General features: G+C 48.1%; 1 protein-coding gene across 2 annotated transcripts in view; it reads left to right on the top strand.

The window, feature by feature from the left end:
* SAE1 (SUMO1 activating enzyme subunit 1) overlaps positions 1–11,504 on the top strand; it is a 79,193-nt gene extending 67,689 nt beyond the window's left edge. The window contains exons 8-9 of one of the 2 annotated variants that reach the window (XM_034946814.3): positions 4,983–5,052; positions 10,472–11,504. In XM_034946814.3, coding sequence (XP_034802705.2) covers positions 4,983–5,052; positions 10,472–10,564 — 163 coding nt within the window. In that variant the 3' untranslated portion in view covers positions 10,565–11,504. Of the gene's footprint in view, positions 1–4,982; positions 5,053–10,471 lie in introns of those variants that run through there. The other variant, XM_063600434.1, reaches the window with a different exon arrangement.
* The last annotated feature ends 4,929 nt before the right edge of the window (positions 11,505–16,433 follow it).

The following is a 16,433-nucleotide window of genomic DNA, read 5'->3' on the forward strand; positions in this document are numbered from 1 at the left end:
GTCTGCCAGAGTCCCTAGTCCTTTCTTTGTTGACTTCCTGCTGGGAACTTCAGGTGAGCAACAGCAAACCCCACTCCATTTAGGGCCAGCAGTGGTCTTTGAAGCACCTGTGGTGCCCTGACCCAAAAAGCCATGATTGTCCTGGTACAGTGGCTCACACCTATAATCCCAGCACTTTGGGAGGTTGAGGCAGGCAGATTGCTTTGAGCTTAGGAGTTTGAGGCCAACCTTGACAACATGGTGAAACCCTGTCTCTACAAAAAATAGAAAAATTAACTGGGCATCGATGACTGGTGCTTGTAGTCTCAGCTACTCTGGAGGCTGAGGCTAGAGCATCGCTTGAGCCCAGGAAAGCAGAGGTTGCAGTGAACCAAGATTGCACCACTGCATTCCAGCCTGGGTGACAGAGAGAGACCGTGTCTCAATACATATAGCGTAAGGCTGGGCGCGGTGGCTCACGCCTGTAATCCCAGCACTTTGGGAGGCCGAGGCAGGCAGATCATGAGGTCAGGAGATTGAGACCATCGTGGCTAACATGGTGAAACCCCATCTCTACTAAAAATACAAAAAATTAGCCAGGTGTGGTGGTGGGCGCCTAAGTCCCAGCTACTCGGGAGGCTGAGGCAGGAGAATGGCGTGAACCCGGGAGGCAGAGGTTGCAGTAAGCTGAGATCACGCCACTGCACTCCAGCCTGGGCGACAGAGCGAGAGGGAGACTCCTTCTCAAAAAAAAAAAAAGGCAGCAATAGAGTGGCAGTGCCTGAGCACACGAGACTGAGACATGGAAAAGCGGTTTCCCCAAAGAGGGTGGGCAGGGAAGGAACCACTTTGGAGAGAAAACCAGCCAGCAGCTCGTTAGGCTGTGGCTTTCCTCTTCTAGGAAGCAGGGCCTTCAACTCTGCTGGCCGGTGATGCAGAGCCAGACCGTTCATCACTTTGAATGCCCAAATAGTCACTTGGCTGCACACTCACGGCCCAGCACCCAGCCCCAGGTATGCTCAGCGGCTGCCGCTTGCCACTGGCTGACTGGCTGGGATTATTGGAACTGAAGCCCTGCATGACCCAGTCCTTCTTCCTGCTGCGAAGCACAGCAAAGGAAACACTTGCTTCTCACAAACTGGTCATTCCTCCACCAAGAGATGAGTGCCCCAGTGAGCTACCATGAGATCCAAGCCTGTACAGTGTCATCAGCCGCTGACCTCACGGTGCTGATGTTACAAAGGCACCTTGTAAACTGCTGCCTATGTTTAGATGATGGCTTTTTTTTTTTTTGGAGACAGAGTCTCGCTCTGTCCCCCAGGCTGGAGTGTGATGGCACGATCTTGGCTCACTGCAAGTTCCCGCCTCCCGGGTTCACGCCATTCTCCTGCCTCAGCCTCCCCAGTAGCTGGGATAACAGGCGCCCGCCACCACGCCCAGCTAATTTTTTTTGTATTTTTTAGTAGAGATGTGGTTTCGCTGTGTTAGCCAGGATGGTCTTGATCTCCTGACCTCATGATCTGCCTGCCTCGGCCTCCCAAAGTGTTGGGATTACAAGTGTGAGCCACCACGCCCAGCCTTTTTTTTTTTTTTTTTTTTTTTTAAAGATAGGGTCTCTCTCTGTTGCCTAGGCTAGAGTGCAGTGGCACATCATAGCTCACTGCAGCACCAACCTCCTGGGCTCAGGTGATACTCTCACCTCGGCCTCTTGCGTAGCTGGGACTATAGGCGTGTACCACCAAGCCTGCCTAAAATTTTTTTTTTTTTTGTATTGACAGGGTCTCACTATGTTCACCAGGCTGTTTCCTATTTTTTAAAGTTATGAACCGCATAACAAGAGAGTATACAAAGCACATCTGCCTGAGTTAAATGATAATTAATATTTATTTTTGTTGTAGAGATGGGGGTCTCACTCTGCTGCCCAGGCTGTTCTCAGACTCCTGGATTCAAGCCATCCTTCTGCCTTGGCTTTCCAAAACTTCTGGGATAGACAGGCGTCAGCCACTTGTATCTCTTTTAATCTGGAATAGCCCTTGGCAAACTGGCTTGCCACCTCTTTTTGTAAATAAAGTTTTATTGGCACACTTACTCATTTATATATTATCTATGGCAGCTTTTGTGCCACAGCAGGGTTAAATAGTTATAACAAAGACCATATGGCCCATAAAGCTGAAAATATTTTATTATCTGGTTCTTTGTTTGTTTGTTTGTTTGTTTTTGAGACAAAGTTTCACTTTGTCACCTAGGCTAGAGTGCAGTGGCGTGATCTCGGCTCACTGCAACCTCCACCTCCCGGGTTCAAGTGAATCTCCTGCCTTAGCCTCCTGAGTAGCTGGGATTACGGGCATACGCCACCATGCCCAGCTATTTATTTTTATTTTTTTAATTTTTTTTTTGAGATGGAGTCTTACTCTGTCACCCAGGCTAGAGTGCAATGGCCCGATCTCGGCTCACTGCAACCTCCGCCTCTGTGGTCTGTGGTTCAAGTGATTCTTCTGTCTCAACCTCCTGAGTAGCTGGGACTACAGGCGCGTGCCACCACACCCGGCTAATTTTTGTATTTTTAGTAGAGATGGGGTTTCACCATATTGGCCAGACTGATCTCAAACTCCTGACCTCATGATCCACCCAGCTTGGCCTCCGAAAGTGCTGGGATTACAGGCATGAACCACTGCACCTGGCCTGTTATCTGGTTCCTTTTTTTTTTTTTTTTTTTTTTTTTGAATCAGAGTCTCGCTGTGTCACCCAGGCTGGAGTGCAGTGGCGTGATCTCAGCTTATTGCAACCTCTGCCTCCCGGCTTTAAGTGATTCTTTTGCCTCAGCCTCTGGAGTAGCTGGGACTATAGGCACGTGCCACCACGCCCAGCTAATTTTTGTATTTTTAGTAGAGACGGGGTTTCACCATATTGGCCAGACTGAACTATTCCTCCAACACGGCCAAAATGAGATTCTACCAGCAATAGGAGGAGTTTTTTAAATTATTATTATTGGGAGTCTCTCTCTCACCCAGGCTGGAGTGCAGTGGTGCCATCTCGGCTCACTGCAACCTCCACCTCCTGGGTTCATGCAATTCTTCCGCCTCAGCCTCCCGAGTATCTGGCATTACAGCTGCCCGCCACCACACCCGGCTAATTTTTGTATTTTAGTAGAGACGGGGTTTCACTATGTAGGTCAAGCTGGTCTTGAACTCCTGACCTCAAATGATCCACCCGCCTTGGCCTCCCAAAGTGCTGGGATTACAGATGTGAGCCACCGCGCCCAGCCCTAGTTCTCTATGTATTTTAGAGCTCTGTAGTGGACCTTGATAAGCAGGAAGATGTTACCCCTGGATGAACAAAATGGGAATGTGCTGGTCCTGGCCAGGGCGTAAGGAGCCAGAGGTGCCTTTGGACACAGCTCTTGGGATTGGAATGGATACAGCCTTTTGGGAGGGCATTTTGGCAATACATATGAAAAACTAGCATTGCTATATTTAGAAATTTGTCTTAAGGAATTATTTCGACGCCTGTGTCTTTGTCAAGATGTATGATTACAGTGTTGAACAGCTTAAATGTCCCTCAATAGGTTATAGAACAGAAGAGTAATAGTTGATAATATTTGGGTTTAAAATTATACCTATTTATTTATTTATTTATTTTTTGAGACAGTCTTGCCCTGTCACCAGGCTGGAGTGTAGTTGTGCGATCTCAGCTCACTGCAACCTATGCCTCCCAGGTTCAAGCGATTCTTCTGCCTCAACCTCCTGAGTAGCTGGGACTACAGGCTCACCCCACCACACCAAGCTAATTTTTGTATTTTTAGTAGAAACAGGGTTTCACCATGTGGGCCAGGATGATCTCGATCTCTTGACTTTGTGATCCACCCACCTCGACCTCCCAAAGTGCTGGGATTACAGGCATCAGCCACTGAGCCCGCCCTAATTATACCCGTTTAGATTGTGCACTTTTAAAAATGTCTAGAAGGGGCTGGGCGCAGTGGCTCACACCTGTAATCCCAGCACTTTGGGAGGCCGAGGCGGGCGGATCACGAGGTCAAGAGATTGAGACCATCCTGGCCAACATGGTGAAACCCCGTCTCTACTAAAAATTCAGAGTAGCCGGGCGTGGTGGCGGGTGCCTGTAGTCTCAGCTACTCAGGAGGCTGAGGCAGGAAAATGACATGAACCTGGGAGGCGGAGCTTGCAGTAAGCCGAGATCACGCCACTGCACTCCAGCCTGGGTGACAGAGTGAGACTCCGTCTCAAAAAAAGTCTAGAAGGATGTGCACCACACTGGGGAGATTGGAGGTAGTTCTGTAGGGAGGCTTTCCCTTTCTCTTGTCTGTGTTCCGGTTTGCTTGGTGAGCACACAGCATTGTGTTCAGGAGTAGGAGCTGACAGAGCACACTTCCTTTGGGGAAGTTGTGGAATTAAGTGATTTGCTTACTAGGATGGGTAACTTGGAGGGGCAGGTGACTGTGTCATCTAAAATTTTTCCTCTGGATGCCCCATCCTGGCCCAGAAGGGCTGGTTTCTATGTGGGTTGTGAAGACTTTTTCTGCCCTCATACTTTAATTTCACGCCTCAAATTTCCCTTGCTTCCTACATGTTAACACAGGCCTGCTCCCTGACATTTGTCTGGGAATAGCATATAGAACCCACTGGCCATTATGGGTAAGAAGAGAATTGCGAGAATGTGACCAGGGCACTGAAACATCTGATATCTCTAGGACAGATATAGGAAGCACAGATATAGTCTTTCCTTTAACTTATAAAGGTAAAAATAAAAGTATTGTGAACGAATTTCTGCTTGCCAAAGTTCAAAGGTCTTTTCCAACCACTTATGAATCCCTGGCTCAGATTTCATTTTCACGCCTAGATGCCAGCATTAACACTGCTATCTGAATCGGGCCCTCCTGCTAGAAGTTGTTTTTATTCAGGAGAGCCTACTACTGAATTTCTCCAGATGTCATGGTCACAATTCTGTTCCCAGTGCTCCATTTTCCTTGTCTTCCTCTCTTTTAGGTACTGCTTCTCCGAGATGGCCCCAGTGTGTGCGGTGGTTGGAGGGATTTTGGCACAGGAAATTGTGAAGGTAAAACATCACTGTGGAGCAGAAAATTGTTAACCATGACTTTGTATATGTGCTGACAGAGAGAATGGAAACTGTCTTAGACAGCTGCCTGCTTTCTCTCACCCCATTCATCTTTGTTTCATGCCCTCCCCATTTCCACCTCATCCCATTTTCTCTGGCCCATCCAGGTGCCATTCAGCAAATGACCTTGGAGTGCCTGCTCTGTGCTTAGCTCACAGTTGGCCTTAGTGCCTCGAAGGTGTGATCTGCTCTCCCCTAACTGTATTAGTTATCCAGTGCCTGTTGTATTGGTCAGGGATTCTGCTTCTCATAGCTTTATAAGTGAGTACTATCATGATCCCCACTTAAGAGGAAGACACTTAGGCCCATGAAAGGGACTCCAGAACCTGTGCTCTTAACCTCTGTACAGTTTATCTCTATTCATCACCATGACATCAAAGCCCTCCTCTTTTTTTTTTGAGATGGAGTCTCGTTCTGTCCCCCAGGCTGGAGTGCAGTGGCACGATCTCAGATCACTGCAAGCTCCACCTCCCAGGTTCACGCCATTCTCCTACCTTAGCCTTCCAAGTAGCTGGGACTACAGGCGCCTGCCACCACGCCCAGCTAATTTTTTTGTATTTTTAGTAGAGACAGGGTTTCACTGTGTTAGCCAGGATGGTCTGGATCTCCTGACATCGTGATCTGCCCGCCTCAGCCTCTCAAAGTGCTGGGATTACAGGCATGAGCCACTGTACCCAGCCGCACCCCCCCCCCTTTTTTTTTTTTTTTTTTTTTTTTTTTTTGAGATAGAATCTCACTTTGTCTCTCAGACTGGAGTGCAGTGGCATGATCTTGACTCACTGCAACCTCCGCCTCCTGGGTTCAAGCGATTCTCCTGCCTCAGCCTCCCGAGCAGCTGAGAGTACAGGTTCCCGCCACCACACCAGGCTAATTTTTGTATTTTTAGTAGTTCACCATATTGGCCAGGCTGGTCTCGAACTCCTGACCTTGTGATCCTCCCACCTCAGCCTCCCAAAGTGCTGGGATTATAGGTGTGAGCCACCGCACCCGGCCAAGCCCCCGTCTTTTTAACCACACACTGTAGGTATTTGTAGAGAAATCAGTTTCTGTGTCCCCATGAACACACCAGGAGCCCCTCAAGGCTCTGTACAGGATGACCCGTGACCCTGTTAGGTAGGTGTTAGTGTCTCTCTCAGAAGGGAAGCATCTCATACAGTGTCACATAACCAGTAACTAGCACAGCCTTTTGAGGGTCTTCTGGAACATTTGGATTGCTAAAACTATACCATACCCCCAAATATATTGTACATTCTTTGCAGACTTTGCTATTTGCCCGAAGATGTTAAATTTGCCTTTTGCAGGTTCTTGGCTGCCTTAGTGGACTCCAGTGAGGCTTTTTCCTTCTTTCTTATGGAGCAGAGTCGTGCCTGGTTAAATGATTGGCCATGTCCATGTACATGTCAAGTTTGAGCTTAGGAGGACAATTTGGAGGCCCAGCCCTTAACACTTTGTCTTGGGGTCTGTAAATTCTGGAGACATTTGGCTCAATTTGTTAGTCACACCATTTTCCTAAGGCTACTTTTTTTTTTGTCTATTTTTTCTGATCCTTCTCTCTGGTCTAAATTCTTCCTTTGATCAAATCTAACTTTCTTCTATGTGATGGGCACTGAGGAGATATTTGGAGGGGGAAGAAAAGTGTGCAATGGCCATACCTCTTTCCTTGCTCACATTTTATACATAGCCCAGAGTGATGTGAAAATTACAATTTATATGCCCAATCTGAGAAGAGGGTAATGGCCACCCAGAGGATTGTTTGAGCAGGATTCTGAGGCTCCCTGTAGACAAACTGCAGGAAAGAGTGCAGCAATGGGAATGTTCTAAGTGGGGAATGGGAATGTACATATTTTTGTAGCCCAAAATGATGACACCACCAATAATAGACAAGACTTACTGAAAGCCCACTGTCTGCCACACAAAGACAGTGTTTTTTACGTGGATACTCATTTCATCTCCCACCGGCCCTATGAGGTAGGAACTCCTGTGATCCCTGGTTTATAAAAGAGAGACTAAGGTGCAGGAAAGAAGATGCTTGCCCAGGCTAGTGAGTGTGGTGCCAGAATGTGGGCCCAGGCAGTCTGGTTTCTGAGCCTGTCCTCTTCACCACGGGGCAGTCATGCGTCAGGTGTTGCCTTCAATGGCACCATCATGTAGAGACTGCATGGATCCCAGGGCCGCTGCCCTTGCATTGTCAGCCTCACTTCTGCACATCCCATTGAGGGGCTCCCCCTAAATTTTTCATGTGGGATGGAGACTGGAGGTTGGGGCAGGTAGCCTTGACCCCATTGTTGGTGGTAGTTTCTCACATCCCCATCCTCACACAGCCCCCTCCTTCCTGCCTGCTGGAGACAGCTGGTGCCCAGCATCTTGTTTCTGTTTATCCCAGATAGCCAGAGTACTCTGCATTCTTGGTTGCTGGGTGTGTTTGGAATCTCCTCCTACCCCATCTTGCTTGGGAAGCACTTTACCTTTTGCCCCATGTTCACCCCATGCCCTGCTCTCATCCCCAGTACTCCTTCATACTTATTACTGGTCAGCCTTCAGCCAGCTGGCAGGCGGGGCCTGCAGTCCAAGGGCCTCAGACTCACCTTTCTCTCCTGAGGCACTGTCTGAGCACCTATGGAAAGCTTACACTAGGAGATGGGTCAAGCGCAAGTCTGCTCCTTTGGAATCATCTTTTGCGTCTTTCCTTTCTTACGTCCTTCTAGATACCCTATTTTATATCCATGTCTACTTCCTTGGGTTTAAAGCAGTTTTCCTTTCTCTCCATCCCCACCGTCCACGGCAGGTCTCCCTGTTTATGGTAAGAGAGGTGATAGTGAAAGCAGCAGCCATCCCAGGTTCATGGTAAAACACGTACCATCTCCTGTATCTTGGGTTTGAGGGTCTAAGAGTTCCACCTGTGTACTGTTGGGCCCTTCCACCTGGCTAGGTTGGTGGCATCCCCAGTATTGGTAAAGGACTCCTGGCCCTATTATTATTAATAGCAGCTCCTACTTACTAAGAATTTACTACGTGCTCGGCACTTTACAAGCCTAGTCACATTTCATTCTCACCAAAACTCTAGCAGGCAGGTGCTTTTTATTTGCCTATTTGCCCAGAGAAGCAAACTTCTTTCTGATCCAAGCTCCATGTGGACAGAGACCTTCTCAGAATCCTTAATGTCTAGCTGAATACCTGGCATAGAGTAGATGCTTAATAAATGTTCCCTTGACTGGGTGCAGTAGCTCATGCCTGTAATTCCAGCACTTTGGGAGGATTGCTTGAACCTAGAAGTTCAAGACCAGCTTGGGCAACATGAGGAGACCTCATCTCTACAAAAGTCCCAGCTACTCGAGAGGGTGTGGGAGGATATCTGGAGCTGGGGAGATAGAGGTTGCAGTAAGCCGAGAATGTGCCTCCCACCTGGGCAGCAGAACAAGATCCTGTCTCAAAAAATTAAAAACATTTACAAATAAATAAAATTTCCCTGGAAAAATGGCTGACTAACACTATTTGTGTATGGTAGATGTGATTGTCCCCGTTTTATGGATGAGGAAATGAAAAGGGTTTGGTGCTGAGTTTGAAGAGGAGCAGTTCAGGATGTGTAGCCCCACCTTCCTCATGAATGATGGGACGGTGCTCCTGGGAACCGTTAAACCCTGCCCTGGCAGCTTGCCTAGGTGATGTCTTCCTCTTTAAATGGTAGCTTGTGGTGAAATTTCAATCCTTTCTGGGTTAAGGACCTGTTTGAAAATTTGTGACAATTGTGAACCCTTTCTCAGAAAGATGTATGTGCATACAAGACTCAGTATGTTGTTTCGGGGGCTGACCCTGCCTCAAAAGACAGGGCCACGTGCTCACTCTCCTTCCCACCCCCACTCCTCTCTCTCGCTCTCTGTTGCCCAGGCTGGAGTACAGTGGCGCCATCACAGCTCACTGCAGACTTGATTTCCCTGGACTTAAGTGATCCTCCCACCTCAGCTTCCTGAGGCACTGAGACTATAAGCACACGCCACCACATCCAACTAATTTTTTTTATTTTTTGTAGATATGGGGTTTTGCCATGTTGCCCAGGCTGGTCTCGAACTCCTGGGCTCAAGTGATTCTCCCGCCTCGGCCTCCCTAAGTGCTGGGATTACAGGTGTGAGCCATTAAGCCCAGCCCTGTTCTTGTATTTTAAAGTGCTCTGTCTGGTAACCCCACAAGATAATCACCATTGCCATTGCTAAATAGCATTGTCCAGGCCCTCTGGATCCCAGCCCTGGCCCCCTGTGGAAGCCTAGCGACTTTATGTCCTCATGGAATAGCCCCCTTCTGCATCAGTGTGTTCCTTGATTAAATGTGTCCCCTTAGGTGATAAAGGCCACAGCCTAAGAACTGCCACCTTTCTCAGTTGAATAGTCATGAATAATTATTTCTGCTGTTTGCCCAATGGTGGTGCAACACAGTGTTAGTCATTGTTTTAGTTTTAAGGTGTTTTTTTGTTTGTTTTTTGTTTTGAGACAGGGTCTCACTCTGTTGCCCAGGCTGGAGTATAGTGGCACTATTACAGCTCACTGCAGCCTCAATCTCCCAGGCTCAAGCGATCCTCCCACCTCAGCCTCCCGAGTAGCTGGCACCTTGGGCATGAATCACCATACCTGGCTAATTTATGTCATTTTTCTTTTTCTCTTTTTTTTTGAGACAGAGTCTCACTGTGTCGCCCAGGCTGGAGTGCGGTGGCGCAATCTCAGTTTACTGCAACCTCTGCCTCCTGGGCTCAAGCAATTCTCCTGCCTCAGCCTCCCGAGTAGCATACCACCATACTCGGCTAATTTTTGTATTTTTAGTAGAGACAGGTTTCACCATGTTGGCCAGGCTGGTCTCCAACTCCCAACCTCAGGTGATCCTCCCACTTCAGCCTCCCAGAGTGCTGGGATTACAGGCGTGAGCCACTGCGCCCCACCTATTTTAGTTTTCATATAGACGGGATCTCACCATGTTGCACAGACTGGTCTTGAATTCCTGGGCTCAAGTGATTCTCCCACCTCAGCCTCCCAAAGTGCTGGGATTACAGGTGTGAGTGTGCCTGGCCCTGGCCTGTTTTACATTTTTGAGATACATAGTTTAACCCAGGCAAATACATTTCTTAATCTCATGTTAGGAAAATAAGGTAATGTTTGGAGAGGTTAAATAATCTCCCCATGGACACACAGCTTGTAAGGGACAGAGCAAGGAGATAGGACAATCAAAATTGTCTCCAGACATTGCCAAATAGCCCTTTGGGAGCAAAATCGACCCCAGTTAAGAACCACTGCCCTAGACTGCTTTTAGAATTTTTTTTTCCCTCTATTCCTCTTCAAGCACTTGAGCTAAACCCTCTTTTCATTTTTCTCCCCAGGCCCTGTCTCAGCGGGACCCTCCTCACAACAACTTCTTCTTCTTCGATGGCATGAAGGGGAATGGGATTGTGGAGTGCCTTGGCCCCAAGTGAACTCAAGATTTGGCAGCCCCAGAGATGCCAACTGCAGCATGCCCGCCTGTATTCCCTGTCCCCTTCCTTCATGAAGGCATCTCCAGGCAAGGAAAACTGAAGTCATTGGCCTGATACAAAACATTTCCTGCAACAAAGGAGGTGGTGCCGACGTGCTGCTTCCCATCACCAGCAGCCGCTCGACAAGGGGCGCAGGGTGGCTGTCTTTGTTCCAGCACTGTTCAGGCTGCCTGTCATCCCGGGCCTGCCAGCTCCCCTGAGTGATGAGCACTTCCAAGCACCCCTCTGCCCTTTCTCTGTCCTTATGCTGTCCCGGCCTCGCCAGCCCTCTGGGGCATTGTGGGAGATGCCTGCCAGGAATGAGCACGCTCTGTTGCTCGGGAGCCTCTTGCCACCTTCTTGGACTTATTCCCCACCTGATATCTTATAGAGAAAAGTGTGAATTCAGGTGGAGAGTAGGCCCAGGCCCCATGAGGCACCAGTGGAAGCACAGCTCCAAGTTCAGACAGGTGCCCTTAGAGAGGAAAACCATGACAGGCAAATGCATTTCCTCTGGAGTTTGAGACCCTGACAAACAACAGGTGGCATCTGGTGTGCTGTTCTTGAGTTTTCGTTTAGGATTAGTTGAGTTCCAGCTGGGTTTTGGGAGAAAGGAGATGCTACCAAGTCTTGGATGTTAGGGCGAGACCCTGCAAGTTGAGTATTAGAGAGCTTGTCTTTCAAGGCAGGTTCCTGGGGCTTCAGGGCTAGGAGGGAGGAGCCTGCCCTTTTAACAGAACCCCAGTCACATGCGGCCCAAGTCACTCAGAGGCTGTTGCATTTCAGGGCTGTGTTGGTCCTTTGTTTACCTCCTAAACCACAGCTGTTTGTGTTTCACATATGTTGTGAATTTTCCTTGGTTCTTTTTAAAGGAATGATAATAAAGTTACTTGCTTTAGGATTTGCTTGTTTTTCTTCCACTTCAGAAGCTTCTGAGAGGGAATGGGATGATCCTACCAGTTGCCTTTTCAGACCTGAGGCTCTAACTCAAGAGATTCCTCCTCTCTCTCACCATTCCTGCCACCATTTTTTCTGGGTGATGCAGCAAGAGTTAAATTGTTCACATTCTAGAATGTGTAGAAGCTTCTGGCTCCAGTTGTCTGATGGATAATTCAGCTAAATAGTGGCTATTTTCAGTGGCAAGAATTATAATAACAAAGGGAAGTCAAAAGTGATGCTTCATATGCCCCCAAGTCCCACAGCCGCTACGGGTCAGAGCTTTTATTGGAAGACCAGGTTTGCCTTGATGCAGCTAAAGTGCGTTCCAGTTCACCCCACTCTTGCTTGTGTTTCTTCTTTATGTAAATTGTGTGGTGTTTCAATAAATCAGTCTCTTTCCTATTCTGATCCTGCAGCAGTTAGTCGGGGAGAAAAGTGGTCTTCACTACAGAAGGGCCTCTGTTCCTCAACCCTGCATCACCTGCTCCCACCGGAGGTGAGACAGGGGCTGCATTTCGGAAAGGATCCATGTCTGGCCACCTTTAGTGCAAGTCAGTGGCGTCAGGGTCAGCAGTTACATTGCTGCATGAATTTCACATGGTCTTTAAATTCTGAGCTAATTATACTCTTGACTGTAATGTGCAGCCTTGGTCACAAGGGGGAGCAGGTGGGTCTGGATTGATAAAAACAAAATTGTAGAATCGTCCCGGAAGCTTCAAACTTTTCCACCCTGTACCTCTAACGGCGGAGATTAAGTCACCCAGAGGACCCCTCAGGAATCGAGGGGAAAGCTGCCAGCCCCAGGCAAGAAATGTCTAGTTTCTACAAATTTCATAAACTGCCACATGATGTTTGTATTAATCATAAAAATGAAGGAAAAAAGGCCAGGCGTGGTGGCTCACGCCTGTAATCCCAACATTTTGGGAGGCTGAGGCGGACGAATCACGAGGTCAGGAGTTTGAGAGCAGCCAGGCCAACATGGTGAAACCCTGTCTACTAAAACTACAAAAATTAGCCGGGTATGGTGGCGGGTGCCTGTAATCTCAGCTACTGGGGGAGGCTGAGACAGGAGAATCACTTGAACCTGGGAGGCGGAGGTCGCAATGAGCCGAGGTCGCACCACTGCACTCCAGCCCGGGTAACAGTGTGACACTCCATCTCAAAATCTGCAGTTAGTCAGGCATGGTAGGAGGCTGTGGAGGGAGAAGCACTTCAGCCCAAGAGTTCGTGACCAACTTGGGAAACAAAGCAAGACCCCATCTCCACAAAAAAAGAAATAGCTGAGCGTAGTGGCTTGTGCCTGTGGTCACAGCTGCTTGGGAGACTGGGGCAGGAGGATCACTTGAGCCCAGGAGTTTGAGGCTGAAATGACCTGGATTTCACCACTGCACTGAAGCCTGGGTGAAAGAGCGAGACACTGTCTCGAAAAAAAAATCCCAGCACTTTGGGAGGCCGAGGCGGGCAGATCGCGAGGTCAGGAGTTCAACACCAGCCTGACCAACATAGTGAAACCCCGTCTCTACTAAAAAAAAAAATACAAAAACTAGCTGGGCATGGTGGCGCATGGCTGTAATCCAGCTACTCAGGAGGCTGAGGCAGAAGAATCGCTTGCACCTGGGAGGCGGAGGTTGCAGTGAGCCGAGATCGTGCCACTGCACTCCAGCCTGGGCAACAGAGCGAGACTCCATCTCAAAAAAAAAAAAAAAGTTATCTTGACATATGTTCTATTAGCTCATTACAGGTGTGGAAGAGATGGCTTAGGTTGCAGGTGTTAAGTTTAATGATAACAGCTAATGGTCATTATACCCATGCAACCTGCCTGGTACTTTTCAGAATCCTTGTTCTTTGAGTTGGAATCCCCACAGCAACCCCATGGGGATAGATGCTGTTCTCCTACACATACTGGAGATAAGGAAACAGCCTCACTTCACAAGCAAGGGAGAGATGGAAATGGCGCTGACTGGGAAAGCTGCGATGCGGGGTACTCAGTAGAGATTCATGTAGTGGCACGGCTTGTTTGTTCAGTGAGAACAAGATTTTGGGCTTCCCTTCACAAGTCCCTGAGACCCAGTAGTCACTGGAAAACATCATGTTGGCCTTCATAAAAGAGGGCCTTCAACTAGGTCCAAAAGGGTGGGTGGATTTGGTTCCTAAGCTTGTAAAATATTCAAGCAATATACAAGCATAAAGAGAAGATTCCTCTCCGCTGCAGGGCACAGCCTGTCAGCACAATGTTGGCCACATAATAAGAGCAGCTGACTTCACAGCTAAACTGCATTTTGGAGAGAAATATGAGATGCTTTTTGGACATGTTAGCTGTATCCACTTTCTTTTTTTCTTTTTCTTTTTCTTTTTTTTTTTAATAGACGGAGTCTTGCTCTGTCACCCAGGCTAGAGTGCAGTGGTGCGATCTCGGCTCACTGCAACCTCCACCTCCTGGTTTCAAGCAATTCTCCTGCCTCAGCCTCCCAAGTAGCTGGGATTACAGGCCCCCGCCACCATGCCCAGCTAAGTTTTGTACTTTTAGTAGACAGGCTTTCACCATGTTGGCCTGGCTGCTCTCGAACTCCTGACCTGAAGTAATCCACCTGCCTCGGCACCCAAAATCCTGGGATTATAGGTGTAAGCCACAGCGCCCAGCCTAGCTGTATCCACTTTCATATCCACTCCCCGGAGGTCACCCCTGTTAACTGTTGAGAGTGAATCCTTCCAGACTGCCATGTTCAAACCTAGACTCTACCACTCAGCCATGTGACCCTCGCTACACTACTTTCTGTTACCCCATCCCTAAAATGGGTAGAATAGTGGCACATTCCTCAGATATGTGGGGATTAAAAAATCAGTCTTTGAATCAAAATTGCTCAATGTTAGCTGCTATTTTACATATTCATAAATAACTATTTTTCTCCAATGTGCTTTTTTCTCAATATGTCTTGGAGATCCTTGTCAGTATTTCATGCATCAAATTCCATAACCAAAACAGGTGAACCATTAACTATTGAATCAGTCTGCTGCTGTGTGACATTGTGCACACTTAGGAAAGACTTCCCAAAGCCAAGTTCCAGGGTTAGCAAGTATAAAAATGCATTTTAGGAGTTGGTTCTTGTTGTTTTTTATTTTGTTTTGTTTTTTGAGACAGAGTCATGCTCTGTTGCACAGGCTGGAGTGCGGTGGCGTGATCTCGGCTCACTGCAACCTCTGCCTCCCGGATTCAAGCAACTCCTCTGCCTCAGCCTCCTGAGCAGCTGGGACCACAGGCGCCCACCACCACACCTGGCTAATTTTTCTATTTTTAGTAGAGACGGGGTTTCACCATATTGGCCAGTATGGTCTCGCACTCCCAACCTGATGATCTGCCCACCTCAGCCTCCCAAAGTGCTGGGATTACAGGCATGAGCCACCGTGCCCAGCCTGTTTTGTTTTTTTAGTGATAGGGTCTTACTCTGCCACCCAGGCTGGAGTGTAGTGGTGTGCAATCATGGCTCACTGAAATCTTGATTTTGAGGGCTCAAAGTGAGTCTCCCACCTCAGTCTCTTGAGTAGCTGGGACCAGAGGCAGGCACCACCATACCTGGCTAATTTTTTCCCCCGGCTAATTTTTTTTTTCTTTTCTTTTTTTTTTTTTTTTTTTTTTTGAGTTGGAGTGTTGCTCATTTGCCTAGGCTGGAGTGTAGTGGCCTGCTCTCAGCTCACTGCAAGCTCCACCTCCTGGGTTCACGCCATTCTCTTGCCGCAGCCTCCCGAGTAGCTGGGACTACAGGCGCCCGCCACCACGCCCGGCTAATTCTTTGTATTTTTAGTAGAGACAGGGTTTCAGCATGTTAGCCAGGATGGTCTCGATCTCCTGACCTCATGATCCACCCGCCTCGGCCTCTCAAAGTGCTGGGATTACAGGCGTGAGCTACCGCGCCCGGCCTTTTTTTTTTTTTGTATTTTTAGTAGAGACAGAGTTTCACCATGTTCCCCCTGGCTAATGTTTTTAAAATTATTGGCTGGGTACGGTGGCTCATGCCTGTAATCCCAACATTTTGGGAGGTCGAGGTGGCTGGATCACCTGAGGTCAGGAGTCACCAGACCAGCCTGACCAACATGGTGAAACCCCGTCTCTACTGAAAATACAAAAATTAGCTAGGTGTGGTCCACATGCCTGTAATCCCAGCTACTCTGAAGGCCGAGGCAGGAAAATCGCTTGAACCCAGGAGGTGGAGGTTGCAGTGAGCCGAGATCGAGCAGTTGCACTCCAGCCTAGGCAACAAGAGCGAAACTCCATCTCAAAAAATATATATACATATTTTTAGTAGCCATGAGGTCTCACTATGTTGCCCAGGCTTAAACTCTGGCCTCAAGTGATCCTCTTACCTCAGCCTCCTAAAGTACTGTGATTACAGATGTAAGCTACTACATCTGGCTGGTACTTTTCTTTCTTTTCTTTCTTTTTTTTTTTTTTTGAGATGAAGTCTCACTCTATCGCCCAGGCTGTAGTGCAGTGGCACAATCTCGGCTGACTGCAACCTCCGCCTCCCAGGATCAAGCAATTCTCCAACCTCAGCCTCCCAAGTAGCTGGGATTATAGGTGCACGCCGCCCAGCTAATTTTTTAATTTGTAATTTTTTTATTTTTATTTATTTATTTTGAGACAGAGTTTCACTCTTGTCACCCAGGCTGGAGTGCGATGATGTGATCTTGGCTCACTACAACCTCCACCTCCTGGGTTCAAGCAATTCTCCTGCCTCAGCCTCCTGAGTAGCTGGGATTACAGGTGCCCACCACCACACCCAACTAATTTTTGTATTTTTAGTAGAGACAGGGTTTCACCATGTTGACCAGGCTGGTCACAAACTCCTGACCTCAAGTGATCCACCCGCCTCAGCTTCCCAAAGTGCTGGGATTA

The sequence above is a fragment of the Pan paniscus genome, chromosome 20, assembly GCF_029289425.2.
Source record: "Pan paniscus chromosome 20, NHGRI_mPanPan1-v2.0_pri, whole genome shotgun sequence".
Taxonomy (NCBI): Eukaryota; Metazoa; Chordata; class Mammalia; order Primates; family Hominidae; genus Pan; species Pan paniscus.